Raw genomic sequence first — 26,615 nt, forward strand, 5'->3', positions numbered from 1 at the left:
AAGGGCCTAGCTTCTCCCTCTGCCGACTTTCCCTTTCCTGGGTTCCAGAGGCCCATCCTCTCTTCCCAGGGACCTGCAGTGATGGGATCCCCGGAACAAGTAAGATCAACCTTCTCTGAAAAGAGAGACAAGCAAGAAAGACGGCTTCCACTTAGCCTGAGACTCCCGCTCCAGCCAAGGAGTGCTCACTTGCCGGGTTTTCCGCAGCGCAAATCCCCCTTGGCCAGATTCCCCCTCCTCCGCCGACTTCTCGGCCAGCTCCCCCCACCCCCCACCTCCTTTTTCTCTCCCACGCCAGCCCGGCTCCCAGCGCGCCCCTCCCTGTAGCGGTGGGTCCGCTCGCCCGGGGGCCTCCCGGGAGCAGTTGGAGGAGGAGACTTCGGGGGCGGGGCCCAGGAGCGCCGAGTGAAAGATCGGGGGTCCCCTCAGCAGCCGCCCCTTCCTTTCCTCCCCCTCTTCTTCTCCGAGCACGCGCTCGCGCGCGCTCAGGGATACCCACTCCCTCCCCCTTTGGGAAAGGCGGGCAGTCCCCGCGGGGGCCGGTCTCCTGGGGAGCGGGACCAGACAGGGGCGGGGAAGCAGCCCCCGCCGCTCCCTAGCCAGGGCGCGGGGAGAAGCGGGAGGCGCGGGCTGATGGAGAGCTGAGAAGGGGCAGCCGGGCCGGCCGCCGCCACAGCCTCAGCCACAGCCGCGGCCGCAGCCACAGCCCCGTCCCTCTCTCTTTCCTCCCTCCCTTCCTTCCAGGCTCGGGCATCTCTCCCCGCCGGCGGGCGGCTGTCCGGAGGCAGGAGCGCAGGCCGGCCTGGAGGTGGTGCTCGCTGGCCCGCCTCGGCCGCTGCCAGGCTCCTCCGCGCGTTGCCCGGACAGCTGCGCTGCGCCTCCCGGAGGGGGAGGAGCGGCCGCTGGCCGGGCGAGCGGGCGCTGGGCTCTCAGCCCCCTTCCTAGCGTTTCGGCTCCCCGCCGGCATCTCTCCGCGCGCGCCCGGCGCGCCTCGGTGTGCCGCGAGCGAGGCCGGCCCAGGAGCCCGCGGTGGGCTATGCCGGGGGCGCGGCGCTAACTTCCGAGGGCTTTGCCATGGACGGGAAGACCCGAGGCTGCATCGCCTGGGTGCCGGTGCTTGGGGGCCACGGGCCTTCCCTGCGCCTCGCCCGCCGCCCCGTGCTGTGGTTAGCGGGGCTCATGGTGCTGCTGCTGACCCTGCCGGCCTCCTGCGCCGCAGGTAAGGACCCCGAAGCAGGGCGGGAGACCCTCCTGGGTACGGCTGCCAGCAGGCCTTGTTTTATCACCGTGGGCTTTAGCATTCGGCTTCCCTCCCCGCCCCTCCTCCTTTATTCGGCAAGCCACCCGTTGCCTTTCCTGGGATGCGCTCCCCAGCCAAACCCTTCTCCCTGGGCCCAACGAATAAAGGCAGTGAAAAAATAAATAAAACGGCTAAGCAACCGGATACTGAGCAGTCCTGCCAAAGGTCTGCAAAGCCACCCACCCTTGTTACCCATAGGGTAAGGGGCAGGTCCTCTGGTCTCGTGGCTTCACTGCAGAATATGCCTAGCCTATCCTGCCAATGTACAGGCACAACGAACTAGGGAATTTATTGCTTGACCACATGAATGGTGGCATAGGTAATATTTCATGCTACTTTGCCGGGAAAGGGCTAGTTCAATATGTATATTTCAAGATAATTACATTGAATTTCTTGCAGCCCTTAGATACAGAGTAGCTGTATTCTCTGTGCCACAGTACACACAAAGAACAGCCTACCGAAGAAGCCTTCTTAGAAAGCTCTCTGGTTATGGCTCTTTTCTTTTCTTTCTGAGAAAGAAATCGCAAATCTTTTATTTTGAAGAGGCGTTATTAGTACAATGGAGTGTGGAAATATTGTGATTCTTAAGTGTCAGGGCATGAAAGGAATAAGCATTGTTTTTATAATAGAAGCAATTTAGTAACTTCATCGGCATAGAATTGAAAGGCATACTTTATAAAGAAGCATGTGGGTGGGTTTTTGTTTGAGAGGGAAACGCATTTATTTTATTTCTCTCATGTATTCCTTTGGCCCTTCTGGACTCAGGGAACCTATTGGTCTCTAAGCTGACAGTTTAGAGCTATTTCTAGGGTAATTGATTGCCACAGTTCCCTTTTTCTAATGTCAGTCCTGGGGGTATTTTGGGATTGGAAAGATGGAAGTAACTGACTGAAGGTAGGAAGCTACAGTTTCCTAGAAGAGGACAAAAAGAGCAATAAAACTACACCTTTCATGGGACCAAAGCCAAAGAACTTCCAGGTGGCTTTGGAGGGGAAACTTAAGAGAATAGATTTAAAGTAGCTATCACACTTCAGTTTGAGACCCAAGGACAGAATATAATGATGCACACAATGTAGGGACTTTGAAGATTATATTGTTCAAGTTCACCCTTTTTATTTTATGGATGAAGCAGCTCAGGCCCAGACAAGCGAAGTGACTGCTAATGTTCTACAGGTTTTCTCATTGCCCCTTTCATACACCTAAACATAATAAACTTTTAATTTTTCTATCAGTTTCTTTTGTTTTTAAATCACACTTGTTTTAGATTATGTCCCTCCCCTCCCCCTGCCTAGAGAGCCATCCCTTCTAAGAAGATTTTTAAAAGATTCAAGAAACATTAAAGCAAAACTAACCAATGTACATAACTGTGTCTGACACTATGTCCAAAACTCCCTATCCATAGTCTCCTGGCCTGGGCAATGAAGGTAGGGAGGAGGTTCAATTTCCTAGATTTTTCTCTGGGACCAAAATTTGGCCACTATAATTACACCGTCAGGATTTTTTTTTTTTATTCTTTCCATTTCCATTGCTGTCATTGTGCATATTGTTTTTCTGGTTCTACTACTTTGCATCAGTTCAGATAAGATTTTTCCACGTTTCTCTGAATTCTTCATATCCTTTCTTAGACCAAATTATAGTCCATTATATTTATATATGTTAGCCAAAGTGTTTAGTCCCACATAGATGATTTAAATCAATAGGGCTATAACCTGTAACAGTGGAATTTATTTTAAAGCAGTTTGAGTGTTTCATCAGAGCAACCCTTCTTGCGAAATAAGAAGGGAAACTTAAAGTTGTTAGGAAGGGACAGACCAGCCGGAAGGTAGCCATTGCTCAGGTCTGGAAATCTGGTATGATAACATAGGCAAAGTTGTTCCAGTGGTCTTCTTACTGAGGAGGTGACTGCTCTGAAGAAGAGATCGCTAAGAAAGATGACTTTGTTTATGCTTTAAAAAGACACCTAAGGGCAGAAGAGAGAATTCCTCTCATCTCTTGCCAACAAAGGAGTACAGCCTGGTGCTGATCTAGTCTGATATTTTGGAGTATTTTAATTTATCTCTTAATGCCACCATGATAATACTCTGTTATTGAGAGGAATGGAAAAAATTACTTATTCATATTAAGAGTTTTATGAGAAGGAGCAAATAGATATCTAATATCTAATCCTTCTTATTTCCTCCACTATATATGTGTTTATATGTATGTATGTATATATACATATATTTTCAAGAAAGTACTTCCATATAAAAACCCACATATGGGACTCTATTGAACTTGTAGTCAGTACCATAATATTTAGTAGTTATATGTTACTTAATGTTTCTTATTTTTTTGTGATCCCCCAAATTGGTTCTAAGTTCCTTTAGACCATGAACCATTTCATACCCTTTTTTCCCCCTTCAGGTAACACAATGTTGGGTACTTATGTGCTTAGTAAATGCTCACTAATTGAATAAAGGAGTGAATTAACATGGATATACACTCATATCCCCTCTTATACTTTCCTCCTTCCCTTCATAACTTATCCACAAAGATAAATATAGGAATGTGGATCGTGGGTCAGTAGAAACTTAGGGAGTTAGCATGGCATAGAACAGGAGTTCTTATCCTTTTTTGTATCATGAACCCTTTCAACAGTCTAGTGAAGCCTATGGAAGCCTTCTTAGGATAATGTTTTTAAAATGCACAAGATAAAATAGCATTACGAAAGAAACCAATTACCTTTATATACATATATATGTATATGTGTGTATGTGTGTATACATATATACACATATACACATACATACATATGCAAATTCACAGATTAAGAACCCCTGGGATAGAATGTTCAACTTGAAGTCAGGAAGATCTGGGTTCAAATTCTGCTTCCGACACATACTAGCTGTGACCATGGTCTAGTCACTAAACCTTTCTGTGTTTCAGTTTTCTAATTTATAAAATACAGCTAATACCTATAGTACTTCCCAGGGTTGCTGTGAGACTCGTGAGATAATGTATGATAATGTATGATTTGATAATACCTTGTAGACTTTAAAGACTGTAAGTAGTCTGCTTAATTTTCTTATTGCTCCTTCTCTGGTAGAAACACTCACCAGATACATTACAATACTGGTGTCTTGTTTCTTGTTTCACCATAAACACAGAGAGAAGTTGCTAACGTCCCTGTTGTCAGTGCCCATTATTGGCCAATTTGTTGACCAACAGATCAGAATTATATTAGTCTTGATACTTTTAGACTAGTAGTTTGTTCTTTAAGTGACTTTATTAGAAGCTAATAACAAATCAGAAACGTTTAAAAAGTCAATCGTTAACCTTAGAGAAATAAGTGTAAAAACAAGTACAGTGGATCATTTTGAAGGCTCAACAATCTCTTTTTAGAAACTTAATGGCCTTCAATGCAGATACTGTAGCAACCACCAGTTGACTAAACAGAACAGTTATTTAAGAATGGAAGTATTGCCTTGGGCATGATCAGCTAGTTTGCTGATCATTAGTGGCTATTAGTTAGTTGATAACCATTAGACTCAACCCACACACAAAACCCAAAGAGCAGTGGACAGATAGGTGAGAGGGTTTGCGGTTTGGTAAGGTGCCCTTATTTGTAAAATGGAGGGATGTGGGTAGGTGATTATTGTAGTCCCTCTCAGCCCTAAGGTTCTCTGAATGAGATGGGGGGTGGGGTGGGGAGGGATAGAGGTAGGTAAGATGGAGAAACAGTACATAAGGATAAATAGTGGAAAAGGGGAATGGTTAGTGAGTCAGCCACAGAATGGTAATTTACTTCTTCGCTTTAAACTAATGTTTTGTAGTGGGTTGTTTTGTGTGTGTGTGTGTGTGTGTGTGTGTGTGTGTGTGTGTGTGTGTGTATTTGAAACAGTATTCTTGAGTCCTAGATGAAAGAATTCTAATGCTTCCTGAGGGGCATTGGGAAACCCTTTTTCATTTTAAAAGGAAGTCATTCTCCCTATAATCTGTATGAGTATCATTTGAAAAATTTTTAACATCAGCATAATAATTATTTTAGGATTAAGGTTAGGAAATTATTCTAGAAAACATTGTGGAAATTTTGGTACGCTGGTAACATACAATGTAGTGGATTTGCAATCTGAGGACCTGGGTTGAAATTCCAGCCCACTGCTATTTTCCAACCTTGGGCATATAAACATGTACGTGTGTATATTAATTTTTGAGTTCATTGGTATGAGCACTCCATTTACTGACGCTTAGTGCTGCCCCTCTAGTTGTCATGAATTGTGAGCCAAAGGAAAAAAAATCACCTGCAGTCATCTGGGGATGGGTCTCTCTGAACTTAGCCAAGTTGGTTCTTGGGCAATTATTCATCACTGGGCTTTGTACTCAAAGCCTTTCCAGCTCAGTAGGAACTGCCAGGGCTTATGTTCCATTGGACATAGCCCAGGGCCACTTATATACTCTGGAAAGGTATCAGAGTAAAATGCAGATATTAATTACAATATTGTTTTTATATTAGGATTGCATTTGGCTGCGAGAGGTACTTTGAGGAAATATAAAATCAGCAATTTAAAGACCATATTTTTTTTTTTACTTCCCCAACCTATGTAGAGATGTCATATTTTTACTTCTATTTAATCTGACCTTTCTTTGTGATGAATAAATTTAGGTGGATGTTTGTGTTTTAGTAGCAGGTGCAATTTTGTATAAGTAAAGCCACAGACAGCATAAGCTCAGTTACTTAAAACTAATTTTAGAGAATTGTATCTGCCACCTAGCAACTCGTCCTCCATGACAGACTGATTTTGTTAAAGCTGTAATGGAGTTATTGAAGATGATTTTCTGAGCCCTCATTAGTCTTTTGTGTTAAATTTTGCTTGTTTGGTTTTTTTGGAGGGTGGGAGAGGGTTGTGTAACTGGTGTGGAGGATTTTATTTTGAATTGCCACTCCGGTTCTCGGGGGAGCAGCTGTTGCAGTGAGTGTCAGGAAATGCCTCACTTAATCCCAAGAAGAGAACCTGAGTAGGGAATTGTTAACTGTCTCCAGAGACTGGAGAGCCACAGGTTTTGTATCACTGCCCTGGGTGATAGAGGCAGATAATTACTCTAATTATCATTACTCCAGGTTGATTTTCCCAGATAGGGAGAGATGCAGTTCAGGTTGATCTAATTTGTATATTTGTATTTAAGTCATGACCATCCACCTTAGGGTTCTCATTGACATCTTTTTTTTTTTTAAAATAAAGAATGATCTTATAATAGGGCCTCCTGGATTTGCTCTTGGACAGATGTGAAGTTTGGTCACCTGACATTCTGGTGCCTCACAGGGAGTACATTTAATGCAGAATTCTGCCACTGGCACATTCTGGGCTAAAGTTAAGTATCCTATGGCATCTGCTATTGTTAGGGATAATATCTCAGTATCCACACCCTCCCTATCTGTACTTTACTCTCCACATTTCCTTCCTTTTTCTGAAAAAAGTAATAGGGACCTGGAATAAAGTACTGGAAAGGACCTTAGAGAACATTTGATCCAATCCTTCCCTGTGACAAATAAGGAAGCCAAGATTCACATAGGCTAAGTGATTTACTTATCAGATGAGATATTTGTAAAGAGCTTAGCATAGTAACTGGAACATAGTAGGCACTTTTAAATGCTTGTTCTCTTCCATTCCAAAGGTCATACAGGTAGTAAAAGAGCTGAAATTCAAGCCCAGCTATCTTGCCTCCAAATCCAGTTCTATTGCTACTATGCAACTTTGCTGAACAAAAACAATAAAATGAATAGAATCATAGAGGTGGGAATGACCATACTGTGTTCATGGAAGAGTGCAATTTGCTGGTCTCTTATAGGGATTCTTGACCTAGACTTCACAAACCCCCCAAGGGAGCTAGAAATTTGGGTGGGAAAAAATTTCATCTTTATTTTCATTAGCCTATAATTGAAATGTAGTATTTTCTTCAAGTCCACAGGCGTCACCAGACGGCCAAGGGAGTCCATGGCACACCAAAAATTAAGAATTCCTGTTCTAAGGGGCAGTTAGGTTGCAAAGTGGATAGAGCACCAGCCCTAGAATTAGGAGGACCTGAGTTCAAATCCAGCCTCAGACTCTTACTAGCTATGTGATCCTGGACAAGTCACTTAACCCCATTGCCTCAAAAAAAAATTCTGATCTCGTAGGACAGTTGAATATCAAGTACTAATAGAAATAGAATTGGATAGGTAAGGCACAGTTGATGTTAGCATAGCTTTGAAAACCAGAAAAATTTAGATGCGATATGGCAAGAAGCAGGGAGTCAAAGGTTCTTGAGTAGGGAAATGACAAGATAAGGAGCATAGTAGTTAAGGCAGAGCCTCTGGATAGTGTGGTGCAGAATAAATTAAAGGGAAGGGACCAGTAAGACCACTTAGAGGTGGTGACAATGAGCAAGGGATAGACACAAGAGAATTTTTTTTTTTACATTTTTTTGAGGACGGAAGGCAGGGCAATTGGGGTAAAGTGGCTTCCCCAAGGTCACACAGCTAGTAAATGTGTCAAGTGTCTGAGGCTGTATTTGAACTCAGGTCCTCCTGACTCCAGGGCCTGTGCTCTACTCACTGCACCACCTAGCTGCCCCAACACAAGAGAAATTTTGAAGGCTAATAAGATGTTGGAGGTAAAGTCAAAGATGACTCCCAAGTTTTTCATCTAGGCATTGGCAAAATGGTGGTGCCATCAACAGAAACTGAGAAATTAGGAGGAGTGAGTTTAGGTAGGAAAAGTGATTTTGTTTTTGGACATGTTTAGTTTGACTTGATAGCAAGACATCCAAGTGGAAATAACCATCAGTATTTTCTGAAATGAACTGGCCCTGGAGTCAGGAGGACCTGACTTCAAATCCAGCCTCAGACACTTGACACTTAACTAGCTGTGTGACCTTGGGCAAGTCACCCAGTTGCTTGTCCAAAAAGAAAGAAATGAACTGGAAAATGAAGGTATGGTAGAAAGAAAGAAAGAAATGAATTGGAAAAGGCAGGAGTAGTGATAGAGATTAGGAAATCATTAGAATAGAGATAATAAAGACTAGAAGAATTTCTTCAAGGAAGAAAATATAGAGAAGAGAGGAACATCTAAGAGTCCTCCATTCCTCAATACTTCTCTGCATCTTCTTAATATTCTTTCTTCCTTTCCTGTGATCACAGAGATGTCCTTCTCCTTCACTCAGGTTGATTATCCCACTGCCTGTAGCCTTGATCCCATTACTCCGTTGCTATGCTGAAGCATCCTTCCCTCCTGCCTCTTCTGTGGCACTTTCCCATCCACCTACAAATATGTTCTAATTCTTTAATAGCCTTCTCTTGTTTCTTGTCCTTCATCTAGCTAGTAAGTCTCCCTCCTCTTCATTGCTAAACCTCTTGAAAAAGTTGTCAGAACTCAGATATTCAGTTCATCACTACCCACTTGATCCTTAGGTCTTTCCAGTTCAGCCTCTGCCTTCACCACCATACTGAAACTGTTTTTTCAAACGTCACCGGTGACTGCTAATTGTAAAACCTACAGGCCTTTTTTCAGGTCTTGATACTGTTCTGATATTGTTGACCATTCCCTGGACACTATTTCTTTTACCTTTGCTTCAGAGGCCTCACAACCAGTTTTTCTCCTACCTTTCTAAATGGTTCTTTTGGCTCAACTGGCTCCTTGTCCTCTTCCCTTCTTCTCTTTGAAATTTTTTATTGACATCTTTTGTTTTCTTATCACCTATGTTTCGCCCTTCATCCCCTCTTGCTACCACTAGAGCCATCTCATAACAAAGAATTAGAAAGAAGAAAAGAAAAAGAGGAAGAGAAAAAAAATCAGTGAAACCAATCAACATGTCAAAAAAAATCTGATATTAATTTTGTCTACACTTGTGGGTTCCCCCCCAATGTCAGGGAGTTGGAAGGGGGAGATGTTTTCTTATGGAGCCAATATTTTCTTTATAATTGTACAGCATTTATTTTCTATTGTTTTGTGGTGGTTGTTCTTTCCAGATACATTGTTGTATTGTGTATACCTGTTTCTTCCTCTTGATGTTCCCCAAGGGCCTGTCTTTATCCCTTTCCTCTTCAGCCTCTTTTCCTTTGGCAATCCCATCTACTCCCATGGCTTTCACTACCAAATCTATACAGATGACTCCTAGGTCTACTAGTTTAATTCTGACTTCTGAGCTCTATATCCTACATCAACTCTTAGAAGACATTTAAAACTCCCTCGGTTCAAAACTGAACTTTATCCTCCAAATTTGCTCCTCCATTCTTTCTGTCCATGGCACTGTCATTCACTCAGTCTTTCATGTTTAGTCTTTTGGAGGTGACTTTAGACTCTTAACTGTCCTATACCTTTGTCCCTTGAGTACACCCCACATCCTTCTGCTTACTTTCTGTCTCTTCATCTTTTTTTAAAACCCAATTCAAATGCCATCTTCTCCATGAAGCTTTCTCTGATTCCTTCCTTCTCACATGCTTTCTTTTTATCACTCCTCTAATGTTATCATGAAATGTTTTGTGCCCTTCCCCCTCCCCCACTTGAATATAAGCTCTGTGAGGGCAGGGATTATGTCTTATCTAAACTTTGTACCACCTCCAGAACATAGTAGCACATAGTAGGAACATAATAAATATTGGCTGAATGAATGGATAAGTGGATGAATAAAACTTGGGGAATGGCCACAGGAGCAAGAAGAGGAAGAATAATTAGTAAAGGAAGCTGAGAAAGATGAAAAGTAGATGGAAGACAGGGTTGCTATCGGAAAGAACCAGCATACATCTATAGCTCTCTACCCCAGCTACATCTATTTCTCCATTGTATTTTTGGATTCAGGCCTATCTGTACACCCAGTTCTTGCCCTTAGAGGTAGGTACATACAGAATTTCTTGCTGAGACAGCCTGAGGCTCAGTATCAAAGTCCTTCTTGGTCCCTGTGCTCTGGCTTAGCATTTTTTTACCTCATTGCTGAGTCTTTGTTCCAGACTTTTTATGTGGACTCTTGGTATCAGAATTTGCTTATTAGAAGCTGCTGTGCCTTCTGTTCAACTAGGTTGAGCAGTGATCTGTTCCCTCTTGAAGATTGCAGGTAAGCTGCTTGGGGTCGGGCTCAGAAGGCTCAGAAAAGTGCAGAAGCAGATGCAAGAAACAGTTTTAGTGACCAGAATGGGGGAAGGGATAGTCTCGCTGCTCAAACTATATCTGGAGGATTTGAACACCACAGTTGAGGCAAGACATCAACAAGCTGGAGTGTTCCAAGCCAGGGGAAGGGCTTGGAAAAGCAAAGTCCACATGGCTCATTTGAAGGAACTGGACTTGGGTAACTTTGAAAAGAAAAAGTTTATGGGGGCAATGTGATAGTTTTCTTCAAATATTGGAATGGTTGTCATTTGGGGAGAGAAAGGGGGGAATTGATGCTGCTTTGCCCCAGAGGGAAGTACTAGGAGCAGTGGGTAAAGTTGTTTTCTACTTAATATAAGGAAAAACTTCAGTCTGATATAAGAAAAAAAATAGTTCTATCTAAAAGTAGAATGGTCCTTATAAGTTAGTGAGTCCCCCATAATTGGAGGTCTTCAAATGGAGACTACATAACTTCTTGTTGGGGCAGTTAGATGATACAGTGGGTAAGAGAACTAGGCTTGGAGTCAGAAAGACCTGAGTTCAAATCCAGCTTCAGATGTTAGCTGTGTGATCCTGGTCAAGTTACTTAACCTCTGCCTCAGTTCCCTCAACTGTAAAATGGGGATAATAATAGTACCTACCTTACTGGGTTATTGTAGGGGAATCAAGTGACATAACACATGTACAGTGTTTTGCAAGCCTTTAAGTGCACTATAAATATGAGCAAATAAATGTTGGAAAGGGGATTCCTATTCAGCCACAGTTTGGACAAGACTCCCGGAATTCTTTCCAATTTCAAGAGTGTATGATTAAGTCTTGATATAAGCACATGATTCTGTTTTCTTCTTTTTCTTGTCCCTGTACTTTCAATTCCTACAGATTTTATAGCTTCTGTCCATTTATTTTACAACACCTTCCAAAAACACATGGAAACTCAGAAAAGGGCAGAAGCAGATGCAAGAAATGGTTTTAAGTGCTCAGAATGGGTGAAGTGACAGTTTCACTGGTCAAAGTATACCTGTGTGTTTCCTTTTTCAAGATATTAAAAAAAAAACTTACTGACACATTGTTGCCCATTATACCACTGACCCTGAACCTATTCCTCAAAGCTGTGCTTTTCCTGTTGTTTGTTTTTCAGTATTTGTTTTGCAGCATTAGCCATCATTTGGATTTTTCTGGTTCTGGTTCCTTTTTTTGACCAGACACCCCTTAGGCAATCAGTGGGGACACCTGGCCTATTGCCTAATTGGATATCTGGCAGCTGAGACTCAGGCTCATTTCTCTGATGCCTGATGTCTCTGATGCCAGTCATTTTGGACTTTTTTAAAAAATAATTTTGTGCTCCCCAACCTTTGGCTTATATATTTGTTCTTTTTCCTTCCCTTCAAAAATCTCTGCTCTGTTGCTGTACATACCCTAGCATGATATTTTGTCATAGAAGTCAAGAGGTGAAGAACATTTTGGGAAAAGGTGGCCATCACCATGAAATGCAGTTGATAAGTCAAGGGAAATGGAGACAGGAGTAGCCTTTAAATTTGGCAGTGATCACTTAGAGCATTCTGATCCCAGTGGGTCAAGAAATACCATGTAATGAGAAATGAAGTGAGGAGACACAGACCAGCCACAAAATAAAGCTAATGCTCTAAAGGACTTCAGAGATCATCTAATCAAGTCCTCTTTTTGCAGATAGAGAAACTGAGACCCAGAGAGTAACGTGGCTTGTCCAAAGTAGTTAGTTACAATGTGGTCATTTGGTTATTTCTATTCCTCACCCCCCACCCCAAAGTATTAATATTGTCACTTAATCAAGCCGACTAAATAACAAGTTGTCAGAAGCCTTTCCCCATGCTGTTGGTTATGGAATGCTGCTCTTGTTTGGGAAACTTTACAGTAAGAGAAAGGAGAGAAATGGCCTGGGGAGAGAAGGAGGAAGGCTACAGGGTCAAGCAAAAGTTTTTTCAAGATGGGGGTGGGGTGGGGATTTGAAAGCACGGGGTGGGGCCTGTTAAGAGAAAGGGATCAGAGATACTGGAAAGAGGGCAGATAAATAGGTTTCTCAAGGGTCCAGAAGAGATGGGAGCAAGGACACAGGTACAGAAGTTAGTTTTAGAGGCAAAGAAGAACACTTTTTCATTTTAGACTAAAATAAAGATGAAAAGATAGGTGGAAAGAAGGGATAAGAATAAATCTTGGAATTCAGGAAATAGGACTTTGATCTCAGTGATGTGGGTGAGGTAAGAGAAGGTCTGGAAGAGCTGATGTGATACTGCTATGAAATGAAAGCATTGCCAGTCATTGGCCAGAGTCCAACTGAAACTGAGTTTGTAGGGAGCCAGGTTTTTTATGGTTTTGCTTATTTCTCTAGAAATCTGAAGGTAATAAGGACAAGCAGAGAACACAAATGACACTGAGGATTCAGCAGAAGGTCAAAGAGGCATGAGAGTGATGAGGGCAGCCATTGAAGTGACTGATGATCATGGTGGCCAGGTTGAGGAGGGCATCAGATTGAGACCCCTCAAACGTCAGTAGAAGAAGTGGGGTGGTTGGGGGGGATTCCATTGTGGGCCAAGGATTCATACCACAGGTGGATGCACGCAAGTAGGAGAGAGAAGGCTGAGCAGTATGTGAAGGAGAGTGCCATGTTAGTACTCTTGAAATTGATCAAGACTTGAGGGTGGTAGCCTTAAAGAATTCATGGGTAGGAGTGACCTGCATGTCCTGTGGCTCACTGGGTTTTGTTCTGACATTTCCTAAAATAAAAATTTTTGTGTCTATTTCTACCTGTGGTAACAAAGTTTTTGTCAATAAAGCATTTCATTGCAGCCCAGCTTCTTCCTTAATGAAAACTTATGTATGACTTCAGAGTTAGACTGTACCTCAGCAGAAAACCTTGCCTGAGTAGCATTTTTTTCCTACTAAAACCTTGATAGACATTCAGACTCTACTTGAAGACCCAAAGATCTTTAGTGATAGATAATTTTGTATTTGCTAAAAAAAAAAAAAGAAGAAAGAAAAAAAAGACTCACTTGTATGGTATAGACTTTGGTGAAAAACTAGCCTGGCACAGAGTAAAGTACGTAATAAATACCTGTTGATTGATTTAATTTATTGATTAATTAATTGACTGAAGCTTAGCATTGAGACACAATACAGACCAAGCTTCAGATGACAGCTGCTGGTTTAGACCATGGATCTGAAGAAATGATTATCTGTTGGAATGCTGAAATAGCACAGTGTGTCACGTAAGTGACTATCAAATTCTAAGTCATGAAATGAAATTAATTATTCAGTCTCTGGTAATGCAATAATAATATATAAATTGAGGGACTAGTCCTTATGATGCACAGTCAAGCAATTGAGGTGACAGAAAGAGGCAGTGTAGTCCATGGGTGGGGAACCTGCAGCCTTATGGCCACATGTGGCTCTCTAGGTCCTCAAGTGCAGCTTTTGACTGAATCCAAACCTGACAGAACTTAATGCATAATAAATGCTTAATAAAAGGATTTGTTCTGCAAAACTTGGATTCAGTCAAAAGGCTGCACCCAAGGACCTAGAAGGCCACATGTGTCCTTGAGGTCCGCAGGTTCCCACCCCTGAGTTAGGGGATTTTGGACAAATGATTTTATCTTTTTGGGGCTAAGTTTCCTAATCTATAAAATATGGGGGTTGAATTAGGTTATCTGTAACATTTCTCTGTAAGTCCCAAGATTCTATGACTATAGATTGCCTCAAAAGGAAGTGAATACTAATAAGCCAATATCTATATCTATATATCAATCTATAAATAATTGGAGAGCTTGTGTAGGAAGGTGTTGGAATTAATGCCAGTATATAATATTATTAACAATGCATGATCGGTGTGTAAAATAACTGTGCTTTTCCTGTCTTATTTTTCTTTCCTTGCCTTAGAGGTTTTATCTACAGCAGTAGTTTTCAATATTTTGGTCTCATGTCTCTTTATATTCTTAAAAATTATTGAGCCACCCCAAGAGTTTTTATTTCCATGATTATATCTTTCATTTTTTACTGTATTAGAAATTAAAATTTTATTACTAAGAAAATAGTTTTGACCTCAAGGACCACCCCCTTTAAAAGGGTCTCTGGACACCCTTGCTCACTTCCCCTTCTCTGGACCGCATTTTAAGATCAGTTGGTCTATAGGATGCCAACCGACAGAAGGGGTCCTGGAAAAGTAGGTTGGACTAGTTAGCATGGATTAATTTAACACCTCACTAAGTTAACCTTTCCCAAGTGGTGTTAGCTAAATGGAGTTAATGTTTTCATCTCAACCCTTTGATTCTGGCTTCCTAAAGACTCCTTATTCTATTTGTCTTGGCTCTGTTCAGTAGTGTATGTAATCTGATGGGCTCCTGGCCCCTATTAAATGACAGGGAGTTGATAGCCTGTGGATAGATGTTTCTTCATTGCTTCTTTCTGAGTTACTATCTGTTTGGTTTTGGTCAGCTCTTGGACCACCACATGAAATCCTTAATCTGTTCTCTTTTTTGGATGCTTGGACTGGCTTTGAAACCAGGTGGTGATTTGAAAGAAAATGTCAGTGCTCTTGAGGAGCTTTCAGAGGAAAAACCTCAAATCTCCTAAACAAAGACAGGTGAGCTAGCTTCCCCGGGAATCAGGAAGAGCATGCCGGAGAGATGCCAGCAGAGGAGGCTTGGTGGCTTCCCACCAATATAGGGAGTGTCCAGGAGTGTCTAGTGGTCAGTCCAAGTTGTTCTTTGGTTTCTCACCATATTGATGAACATAAGATGAGTTGTTACTGAAACATGGATTTTATGGTATGAGCAGTTAAAGACATCATATAAACCAGGGGAAGAGGGACCTTTTTTCTACTGAGGCTCTGTGTTGGGGGGCAAGAGGAGAAACAGTTGAGGACCATAAAGAAAAAGCAACTTACTATAGTTTCAGTTTTATGTTTGGGAAAATGTCCAACTCACTTTAAAATATTGAGACGTTTTGTTTTGACAAAGCTGACAAATCTAAACAAACGTATACCACCAACAAAAAATATGACCTAAAAATGGTTTAGATTCCCTGCACTACTTCTACAACCTCAGTTCCTCTTGTGCCATCACCTAACATCTCCCACCTCAATAATCCTTTTCTTACAACCCTTGCCCCTGAAATTAATCAATCTGGCTGGCTTCCTGGGTTCTATCCCATGGATTCAGAGAATCTTGGGTAACCTAATTTGACACACATCGGAACGTGATGTACTACCTCCAGATCTCTTCCAGCCATATCTTTTCATTCATTCATTTTACACTTATGAAGTGTCCCTTTGTGTAACTCACTGTGATAAACACTTCCCACCTACTTCCCAGTGTTACCAGTACTCTTGAGCAGTGACCTCCAAACTTTTTTGGTAACATACCCCTACCAGTAAAAGATGTTTGAGTAGGCCTCCATATGTGTATATTTTATTTAAAATAAATCATATACCTATGCACATACTAATCATTATATATATTTAAAAACTTACATGAAGTAGAAATTTAAAAGGATGAGATAAAGATGAAATGATATTTGGTCCTAGCCACTGGAGTTCATTGAGTCAGGGAATGAGTTGGTCAGACCTGACCGTTAGGAAACTTTCTTTGACTGCTGTGATGGAAGGATCAGAGAAGGGTGAGAGATGAGGTAGGGAGATCAATTAGGAGGCTCAGACAAGAGGTGATGAAGACCTGCCCTCGTTTGGCATCTGTGTCTATAGAGAGAAGGGAATAGATGTGAGAGAGGTGGAGGTAGAACCAGTAAGTTTTGTCAGCTGATTGAATAGGTGGATGTAGGGTGAGGGAGACACCAAGTGGTCTTGGCTGGGCCTCTCTCAGGCCAGTCCCTTGGCCATTCAGATTCCATATTAGAACTCAATGAGATGCTTGTAAGTCATTCAACAGTTAACAAAAGGAAATTTACTTAGATCAAGAGAAAGATATTAAACAGGGATAGGCATTAAGGACTCTTTGAGTTAATTTAGCTGAGGGAAGCTGCTTCACTTGAGTTGCCCATCAAGTTCCACTAGCTGAGTATTGGAGTGCCCCTGAAGCCCCTGGGGGCTGCTTTGCAACCAGGAGACCAGGCAGTGATGTCAGCTGCTTGAACCTTTAGTGCTCTGCACCATCTTTCAATAACTTTTACGGAAAAATTTGCCTAATTTGCATGGAGGTGGAGGTTAGGTTATTACGCTTACTACACCAAGGTTGTGAGAACCTAGTTGACTGAGAGACTAATGATACCTTTGACTATTATAGGGAAATTGGGAAGAAGAGTAGGTTGGGTGGGGGGTAGGGTAACTGTATCTGAAATTTAGATGGTAATACAATACCAAGAAAGGCTGGTGCAAAGAAGACTCTTCCTGACTTCAAATCTGGCCTCAGACACTCATTGGCTGTGTGACCTTGGGCAAGTGACCTAACCTTGTTTGCCTCAGCTTCCCCATCTGTAAAATGAGCTGAAGAAGGAAATGACAAACCACTCCAGTATCTTTGCCAAGAAAACCCCAAATAGGTTCTTGAAGAGTTGGACACAACTGAAACGACTGAACAACAACACCACATAACATAAAAAAGATGGAGTGTAAAATGCTACCTGTAAAACTTCTGATTTGGCTTAAATGTGTTTCCTCTGTGTGACCCTGGGTGTATCACCAAGCCTCAGTTTCTTCTTCTGAAGACGGGGATATTAATAGCATCTCTTTCTCAGGGTTGTTGTGAGCATCAAAAGATACAACATGAAAAGCACTTTGCAAACCTTAATACATTGTAGAAATGCTAGCTATTATTATAGCAATACCTGTTTTTTTCCACTAAAAAAGGAAATAAAAGTTTGAGTACTGGCTCTTGATTTCCATGTCTAATAACACTTTAAAAATCCTTTCCTTTTGTTTTGGTTTGGAGAGTATTTAAAACAAATAACATAGCAGTATCTTGTTTAAAAATGTCCTTTCCTATTAAGAATCTTCATGTGAAAGCTTTTTTTACATAAAGGAAAATTAGACTTTAATTTCTCTTCTATTTATTTCCCCTCCCTACCCTTTAAATTTTAATGTGGATATATATTTGTATGTCTGAAATGTGACTTTTGGCTGTGTGGTTTTAGCCAGATCATTTTACCTTACTGGGCTTCAGTTTTCTCATCTTTAAAATGGGGGATTGGAGATAGGGCTAGATGACATTCTGTGAACTTTATTTTTCCTATCTTTACTGGTAAAATTTCTGACTGTGTGTTAGAACATGTTCTCTATAATCCAGTAGACTCTGTACACTTGAAGAAAGCAAAATTACGTGAAAAATTTCTCTATCAGATTCTCAAGGATATATAAATACTTTATAATACTTAGTTTTAAAGTTATTTACATGTTTAAAAATGTTTCTAGATCTTTTAAGAACCCTCTTAGTTAATACAGTGACCAAGCATGATCCCAGAAGATTGATGATAAAGCTTGCTACCCATCTTTTATCAGAGAAGTGATAGTCTCAAGATACAGAATAAGACAGAGTACATTCTCAGGAATAGACAATATGGGAAATTGTTTTGTTTGACTACGTGCATTTGTTACAAGGGCTTTGTTTTTCTTCCAGTGGGGGTGGATGAGAGGGCATGGATAAAGATGAAGTAGTGAAACAAAAACAAAACAGAGAAAGGAAGGAAGAAAAGAAGGGAGAGAGGAAGAAAGGAAGAAAAAAGAACAGAAGGAAGGAAGAAAAGAGGCTCATTAGAGCATCTTTTTTTTTTTTAATGGGGAGAAAAGACCAGGTTATAAAGAAGGCCAAGCAAGCAGAACAACTTCAAAAACTATCATTTGATTTTATTGTGTACTTAGAAAAGAACATCAGGCTTTATATAATAGAGACCTGCAATTTCAAATATAACTCTTTTTATGTGATGCCCATCGTATTTGATGTTGGATAAAGTCCGAGTAAAAATCAATTTTTAAAACGCTGATAGATTCCCACCCTCTCTGTAAGTATACTACTGAATTCTTATTAGTTATTCTAATTAGGAGAAAGATTAATATAAGTTAGTGAGAAATCTGAATATAGAATTTTAAAAAAGAAATAGAGCCTAACTACTTCAGTTACTTGCTGTCTTCAGCTAAAATGTATAAATCTCTGCTGACATGCTAGTCTTTATACCTCATTGGGTTCTGGGAAGCTCTATGAGCAGAGAGCAAGCCCTGGCAGGTTCTGCCAAGCTGGAAGGGTTCAGGTAGGAGTCTGGGAATATACTGCATGCTTTTTATCTCAAGGCTGGTTTTGCTAAGTTCACAGAGGCTCATCACCTAGTTGGCTGCAGCATGATGAATATTCCTGCCATATAGTTGCATTTTAATCAACGGTTGGATTAGAACTGGATGATCTCTTCCAATTTTAAGATTCCATGATATGTAATGAATCCCTTTATAGGCTAAGTGACTTTATCCAGTTTATCAGCTGCAGTCTACACTCTTGAAGCTGCCTAGGTGCTTGCAAAAAATTTTTTTTTCTCCCTACAAGGGAGCATGGGCAAGAAAGTGGATAGGTTGTCATAAATCCATCATTATGGCAGGAAAATCGATTCAGCATGCTGATGTTAGGTCTGTGGTTTTTTCCTACATATACCTTTCACCAGTTGGTCCTAGCTCTGTTCTCTGGAGCTGCCCAGAATCCCTCTAATCTCTCTTATACATGACTGCCCTTCAGAAACTGGAAAACAGCTGTTGTATTCCCCTTAAATCCTCTTCAGGCTAACCATCTTTCAACTTATCCTTCTATTGCTATATTGTCAAATCACCTTATCATCCTGTTAACCCCCTTCTGAACAACATGTTTTGGCTTGTAAAGATCTTTCCTAGTATGTAGCAATTAGAACTAAGGGGCAGCTACGTGGTACAGTGAGTAGAATGCTGGACCTAGAGTTCAAATCCTGCCTCAGGCAGTAGCTGTGAAACTCTGAATAAGTCACTTAACTTCAGTTTACCTCAGTTTCCTCATCTGTAAAAATGGGCATAATAATAGGACCTACTTCAAGATTGTTGTGAGGATCAAATGAGATAATATTTATAAAGTGCTTTGCAAACTTTATGGTGTTATATAAAAGCTATCTATTATCCTTGTTATTATTAAAACCAAACATAGTATTCTAGATGTGGTCTATCAAGGGTCTAAGAGTCAGAGGACCCAGATTTGCTCTTTACTACCTTGTGTGACTTTGAGCATTTAAGTCACAACTTTTTTGAACCTCAAGTTTCCTTCTGTGTGCAATGAAGGGTACAGATAAAATGATTTCTGAGGCAGAGGTATCAAACTCAGGGCCACCTTATGGGCCCTCCAACACTCCCCTTCCCTCACTTCCACCTTCTCTGATCCTATTGCTTTCTTTATTCTGAACATGATTCTTTTATTAGTGGAGCAAAAACTTGCATGACCTTTAGGGGCTATTGTGTCATGCTGTTGACTCATATCAGATATTCTCATCTAGCCTATCTACTTTATCCTGTGTTTATGAATTTGATTTTTTGGACCTAAGGGCTGGACTTTTGAAACTTTTTATTATATTTCAGTTTGTTAGCTTTAGCCATTTGTTCCAACCTGTCCATCTCTTTGGATCCTTCTTCTGGCTTCTAATGTTTAGTTGTCCTTCCCTCTGTGTCCATCATCCATTTTGCTCTCGTGCTTTCCTCCCTCCCCTCCCTATAAAGTACCTAGCCTGAAGAATCAGAGGCAGGAATGATCTGCTTTGATACTGGCCCCCGCTTTGACAGGAAGGTTACTGTTCTGTGGCAATGTGCTCTGCAGAGACATCATAGTATAGTAGTGGAAGGAACCCTGGATTTAAGAGTCAGAAGGGCCCTGAGTCAAGCCTTGACTTTGATATTTACTTACTTGTGTGATTTTGGACAAATTGCTTAACCTTTTTGAACCTCAATTTCTTCACCTGCAAAATATGTCTTGTAATAATTTCCATAGTGTATAATATATACTATATATACTGTATATGATATAGTATATACAGCCTCATAGGGTTATTGTGAAGAATATGTGAGATAGTATATATAAAAAGTACTTTGCAAATCTTAAAGCACTATGTAAACTTCAGCTATTATGATTATTATCACAGGATCCGGTAGCACCTTTCCCAAACTTTTGCAGTTCTTTTTTCCACTGTTGTCTGGATGCATGAGTTGGTGTGATTCCTGCCCATTTGTGTTTGGGTCTCAAGAGTGGTTTTTTTTTTTCTTTGCTGTTTTTCCTGGGAGAATAGAACTTTGTAAGGCATCTGTTGGTATGTATTTTTCTTTGGATATTAGGTGCTAGTCTGAGCTAGTGATAAAGATAATGGTGAAATTTGGTTGCCCAGAGAAGTTCATCAGAATTGTATGCCAGTTTCATGACTGCATTCTTGCACAGGTTCTGGATAATGGATAATGCTCTCAAGCTTTCCTAGTCACCAATGGAATGAAGCAGGGCTATGTACTTGCCTCCATGCATGATGTTTTTAGCAGTGTTGTCCTATGCCTTCAATGAGGATTAAAATGGCATCAAGGTCAGCTACTGAACTGATGGTAAATTATTTAACTCGAAAAGGCTACAAGCCAAGACTAAAGTGGATGGAGAGTTGGTGCGTGATTTTTTGTTTGATGATGATTGTGCTCTCAGTTCAGCCTCTGAGGCTAAGATACAAGAGAGTATGGATCAGTCCTCTGCCATTTGTGCTAATTTTGGCCTGACAACACCAAGAAAACAGAGGTTATCTACCATCCAGCACCCACCATCCATACATGGAACCATTAGTTAGGGCATATGGACAAGTTTTGAATGCTTTGGAAAAGTTAACTTACCTTGGCAATGTACTTTCCAGGGATGTACACATAGATGATGAGATTGATGATGCACACATTGCCAGAGCTAGCTCAGTGTTTGGGAGGCTCTGAAGGAAAGTGTGGGAGAGAAGAGGTATGAGACTGCTTGCCAAACTGAAGGTCTACAGAGCATTGTGCTGACCTTCTTGTTCTATGCCTGTGAAACCTGGACAGTATGCCAGCACCATGCCAGAAAACTGAATTGCTTCCTTTTGAATCGTCTTAGGAAGATTCTGAAGATCTGTTGGCAAGATAAAGTACTGGACACTGAGGTCCTTTCTCTATCTAAGCTGCCAGGCATTCAAATTCAACTGCAGAGAGCACAACTCTGATGGTCTGGCCATGTTGTTCGAGTACCAAATGTACCTAAAAGACTATGGAGAACTCACACAAGGCAAGTCCTCACACGAAGGTCAGAAGAAGCCATACAAAGATAATCTGAAGGGATCTCTTGGTATGTACTCTCTGAAGAACTTTGGGATTGATTGTGAGACATGGGAGACACTGGCACAGGACTGCCCAGTATGGTGTGTCTTCATCAGAGAAGGCGCTATGCTCTGTGAGCAAAGCAAATTTGCAGTAGTTCGAAAGAAACACGAGATGCACAAACTTAGACACATCCACTCCAAATGTTCATATGGACTATTTGTGTCTGACCTGTGGTAGAGCCTTCTGAGGTCCTGTTGGTCTTATCAGCCACTGTCGGACATGCTGTACCTTGACCTCGACCTAGTGGTGTCCTTTTGGTTCTCTTTAAGCACAAAAGACAACAACCAGCCAGGACCTAGTCTGAGCCAGTGATAAAGGGATTATATCATATTGCTGATGAAAGCTGGGTCTAGGCTAGACTAAGTTGTCTTTTTTCCTCAGAGAACTCTTGGGTACTGCCCCCTCCCCCACTCTTCTAATATAGCACTGAGGGAGGAAGACTTTCATAGCAGTGATTGAATTCGTGATGTAGAATATCAAAAGAGATTAGTTTGCATCATGTACTTTTTGGGTCTCTTTTCCCTTTTTATAATGCTAGGTGGCATGCTCCAGGAGGACAGAGACTATATATTTAAAAAATATATGTATAGATACACACGTTTCTTTTTTTAAAAATTGATTCATTTTGTTTTAAAACCAGTTGTTTCCTATTGTGTAGCCCTGTTAATCCCTTGAGGCAGCTAGGTAGTGCAGTGGATAGAGTGCTGGACCTGGAATCAGGAGGACTCATCTTTCTGAGTTCAGATCTAGCCTCAGACACTTACTAGCTGTGTGACCCTGGGTAAGTCACTTTACCCTGTTGGCCTCAATTCCTCATCTGTATAATGATCTAGAGGAAACCATTCCATTATTTTTGCCAAGAAAACCCCAATGGGATCATAAGGAGTTGGACTGGCTAAAAAGGTTGATCCCTCCCTTAAAACAAAGAAAAACAGCTGACCAAAACCACCTGATAAAGCAGTGATGTCTGACAGTGTACACATTTGTCATGGATAGTTCCTTACCTCTGTACTGAGAGGAAGTACATGAATTTCATTTTTTGCCTTTAAGTGTGGTCTTCATTTACATTGCTGAAGTCATCATGTATATTTTTTTCTTAGTTCTACTTTCTTTGTTCTGCATCAGTTCATATTTCCTCTTATTGTTTGTTTCTCATGACACATTACGTTTATATGCCATTGTACAATCTCATGTGCATCATTAATACCTCTTCTCTACTGGGTCCTTCCTCAGAGACCATACATATGCTAGGAATCTGGCAGTAAAAAGGAAGAAGAGAAATAAGAAGATAGTTTTGAGTGATAGTTATGGTGAAGGAAGGTGGTGTTTTTTAAAAAATTAAAAATATAGGGAACCGTATCTTCTTCATCTTAGTATCTTTTGCAGCCTCTAGCACAGTGTCGTGCAAGTAGATCTTCCAAAATTGTTTGTTAAATGGATGATGCTTTTTACTCTTTCTGATTGTTATTTATGTTCATGATTCATGGTGGTCATATTGATTAGTTTAAATAGCCTAGGCTAAATGGATGCATGAATGAATGAATGAACCTATATTAGTGATACCTTAATAAAACTGTTTGATAAAATGCACTATAATATTTATAAAGGTAATTCAATAAAAATAATTTTAAGAAGTACATTTGAACCCTTGGTATTCTATAGAAATCTGTGTTTCTTTAAAAAGATAATTTGTCCATCTGTGACGCCGGGTCCAGTTTTCTACTTCCAGGAAAAGAAACACAGCTGTAGCCAACTCACATCTAATCTCACTGTAGGGTTTATTAATAGGATGCCATTCCCTAGAGGGACATAAACCACAGAGAAAAGGTTTCGAGGAGACATATGCCACTTAACTGCTATCCTTGGGTCCCAGACTTCTTTTGCTAGAATCTGGGAAATGAACCTACAGTCATAATTGCAATCCAAGAAATCTGCTCCGTCCAGAAATAGAGGCTGTTTCAGAGTGAGCCAAGGCAGTCTCTTGGGTTTTATATGATGTGTATGAGAGCTGGAGCCTTTTACAAATGTACCAATCTAGAGTAAACAGACTCCAGGCACCCTGAATGTTCCAATCATTAGTAGCCTGATAAGGGTACACACAGGGGTTCCTAGAAGTGCTTAGTGTCAGGGGCTGCACTTGTGGACTAATCCATCATCCTTGTTGTATCTGTCTACCTGTTGCCCCTCCTCCCTCAGGGCAGGGGACGGGTGTGGGGGTGGGTGGGAGAGGGGGAAGAGGCTCAGTCTAACCAGCTGGCTTGATTTTCATTGGTTCAAGATAATAATAGCTGACATTTATGTAGTGTTTTATGGTTACAAAGTATTTTACATCTGTTATCTCATTTGATCCTCATAACAGCCTTGCAAGGGAGGCAATGTAATTTTATAAAGGAGGAGACATTCAAGAGTGAAGTGATTTAGGATCCCACAGCTTATGGGATGGCCAAGCTTGAGATTGAGTTTAGGTCTTCTGACTTAAAATCCAGTTCTTTTTCCCCGTGCATCACCGCCTGTCAGAATGTTTTACTGGTTGTGATGACTCCTGATTTTAGTTCATATCTGAAAACTGTTGGGGAGACTCAGCAGTTCCTGGTGGTAAGGTAGACCGTGGGGAATGACTTTGGGCAGGGGAACTGTGGAACTGAATGGGGGGAAAAAGAGGAGAGTATTCAACATGGCAGGCTGGTATAGCCTTGTGGGCTGGGAAGCAAGTGTAGGTTGAGTTGGTCCTGCCATCTCAGTTTCAGAACCATGGACCTAGAGAAGAACCTGTGAAACATTCATTATACACAGAGATAATCACAGAATATGACATAATTCACAGAATCATAGGTTTGGGAGGGACTCAGAGGGCCTCTAGTCCAACCTGAACCTGTACAAGAATTCCTTCTAGAACATCTCCCAAAAGTGGTCATTAGGTTTCCACTTGAAGGAGCTAGGATAAACAGGGTAACACAATTATAGAGTAACTTATTTAAATGCAGAATTCTCATCCTAACAGATTTTCATGCAGAAAAAAAAAGACATATGCAGATTCACAAATACAGAGATGCATACGTTCACACAGATTTTATACACATATACACATATGTACCTACACATGCACACATTTATGTACGCACATATATGAGTATATGAGATACCTTTATATACAAATATACAAACATATGCAGGTGGTATACACAAGAGCTTGGAAAGGTGTTCCCACATACGTATGTATATATGTGATTAAATTCACAAGCGTTTATTAATGGCTAGTGAATGGAAGGAAGAATGAAAAGATAGGTAAGAGCTCTGTGGGAGAAAATACTTGAGAGATTGATGTATAGAAGAAGGGGATCAGCAGAGTATAAGCTTCTTGAGGGCAGGTACTTTTTTTTGTTTTGCTTTTGTATGTCCAGCACCTAGCACAGTGTATCATGCATAACAGGTGGCTAATAAGTGTTTGTTGGATTGGATTATATCCTTAAAATGACCACAGAATACTAATAGTATTTGCTTTTACTAAAGGAATTGAGACAAAGACCTGTAATTTAGTTTTTACTACTAGGCAGCTGGATGGTAGAGTGGATAGAATTCTGCCTCAAACATTAGCTGCATGACCTTAGCCAAATCATTTAACCTACGTCTGGCTCTGGTTGCTCATCTGTAAGGTGGGCTAATGATAGCGCCTATCTCCCAGGGTTGTTTTAAGGGTAAAATGAGATATTTGTAAAGTGCTTTGCAATCCTGAAAACATTATATACATGCCAGCTGTTATTATAGATATTATTATTATTATTATTATTATTATTTTTATTATTTTGGGTCCTTGTGTTTGTTTTATAATCATTGATTTGTGGTTTTTAATAATGTTTCTATTTCTAGTCAACTTTTCACTTCAACCTCACAGGGTTGTTGTTAGAATAAGATGAGATAATATCTTAACCCAGTGCCTGGCACATAGTAGATACTTAAAAAATGATTGCTCCCTTCCCCCTTTCCTTCTTAGTTAATTTGATCAGAGCACCATAACCTTTGCATATAGTAAATACTCAAGAAATGTTTAGATGGGTGAATGATGAAATCTGCCATGGTATCATTTAATATGCTACAATACAACAGACATTTTGAGCACCTACTGTGTGAAGAACATTGTGCTGGGAAGTGAAAGGAGAAGATACCAAGATTGATAAAACCCTAGTCTTTGATCTCATTCATAGTTTAGGTTTGGTAGGGGATTAGTAGCACAATTAGAGGTTAGGATTCTCTCAATCCTCTTTTTCCTAAACTTGTACAATCTTTCAGTACTTGACTACCCCTTAAAAAAAACCCAAACACTTTCTTAATTTCTGTCTATGATCATACCTCTCTTGATATTCTTTCCCCTCTACTTCTTTGATGCTGCTCTTTCCTCCTACCCTTTAAATGTTAGTTGTGCTCTGCGGCTCAGTTTCTTTTCATACTCTCCATTCTTTCTCATGGTTTTGAGGTAAGGGAAAGGGGCGGTGGCTCAGTAGACTTGGATTATAGTTTGTGACTCTGACATTTCCATTGTGACCCCAGGAAAACCATTTCAGTTCTCTGGATCCTCAATTTCCTTATCTGTAAAATGGAGGCATTAGACTGGTCCCTTCCAACTCAGTCTATGAATTTGTGAAATCTCGTGCATTGTCATAGCTTGAACCATCTTTATGTGAATGAATCCCAATCTATATCCCCAGCCCTACATATTTAAGTATTCCTTGTAGTTTTTAACTTATTTATAAGAGCAATGCCTCAGCATTGCTAAAAACTGAACTCATATTTTCACCAAATCCTATTCTCCTTCAGATTCTGTTTCTTTTAGTAGCAACATAATTCTCCAAATTATTTAAAGTCATTGTTAATT

General features: G+C 40.7%; 1 protein-coding gene across 1 annotated transcript in view; it reads left to right on the forward strand.

Moving 5' to 3' along the window:
* The first annotated feature begins 1,096 nt into the window (after nt 1–1,096).
* KIAA1549 (KIAA1549 ortholog) overlaps nt 1,097–26,615 on the forward strand; it is a 157,080-nt gene continuing 131,561 nt past the window's right edge. Inside the window, exon 1 of the mRNA XM_036760330.1 lies at nt 1,097–1,219. Within this exon, the coding sequence (XP_036616225.1) occupies nt 1,180–1,219 (40 nt within the window). The 5' untranslated portion in view covers nt 1,097–1,179. The remainder of the gene's footprint in view (nt 1,220–26,615) is intronic.

The sequence above is a fragment of the Trichosurus vulpecula genome, chromosome 5 (genome assembly GCF_011100635.1).
Source record: "Trichosurus vulpecula isolate mTriVul1 chromosome 5, mTriVul1.pri, whole genome shotgun sequence".
Taxonomy (NCBI): domain Eukaryota; kingdom Metazoa; phylum Chordata; class Mammalia; order Diprotodontia; family Phalangeridae; genus Trichosurus; species Trichosurus vulpecula.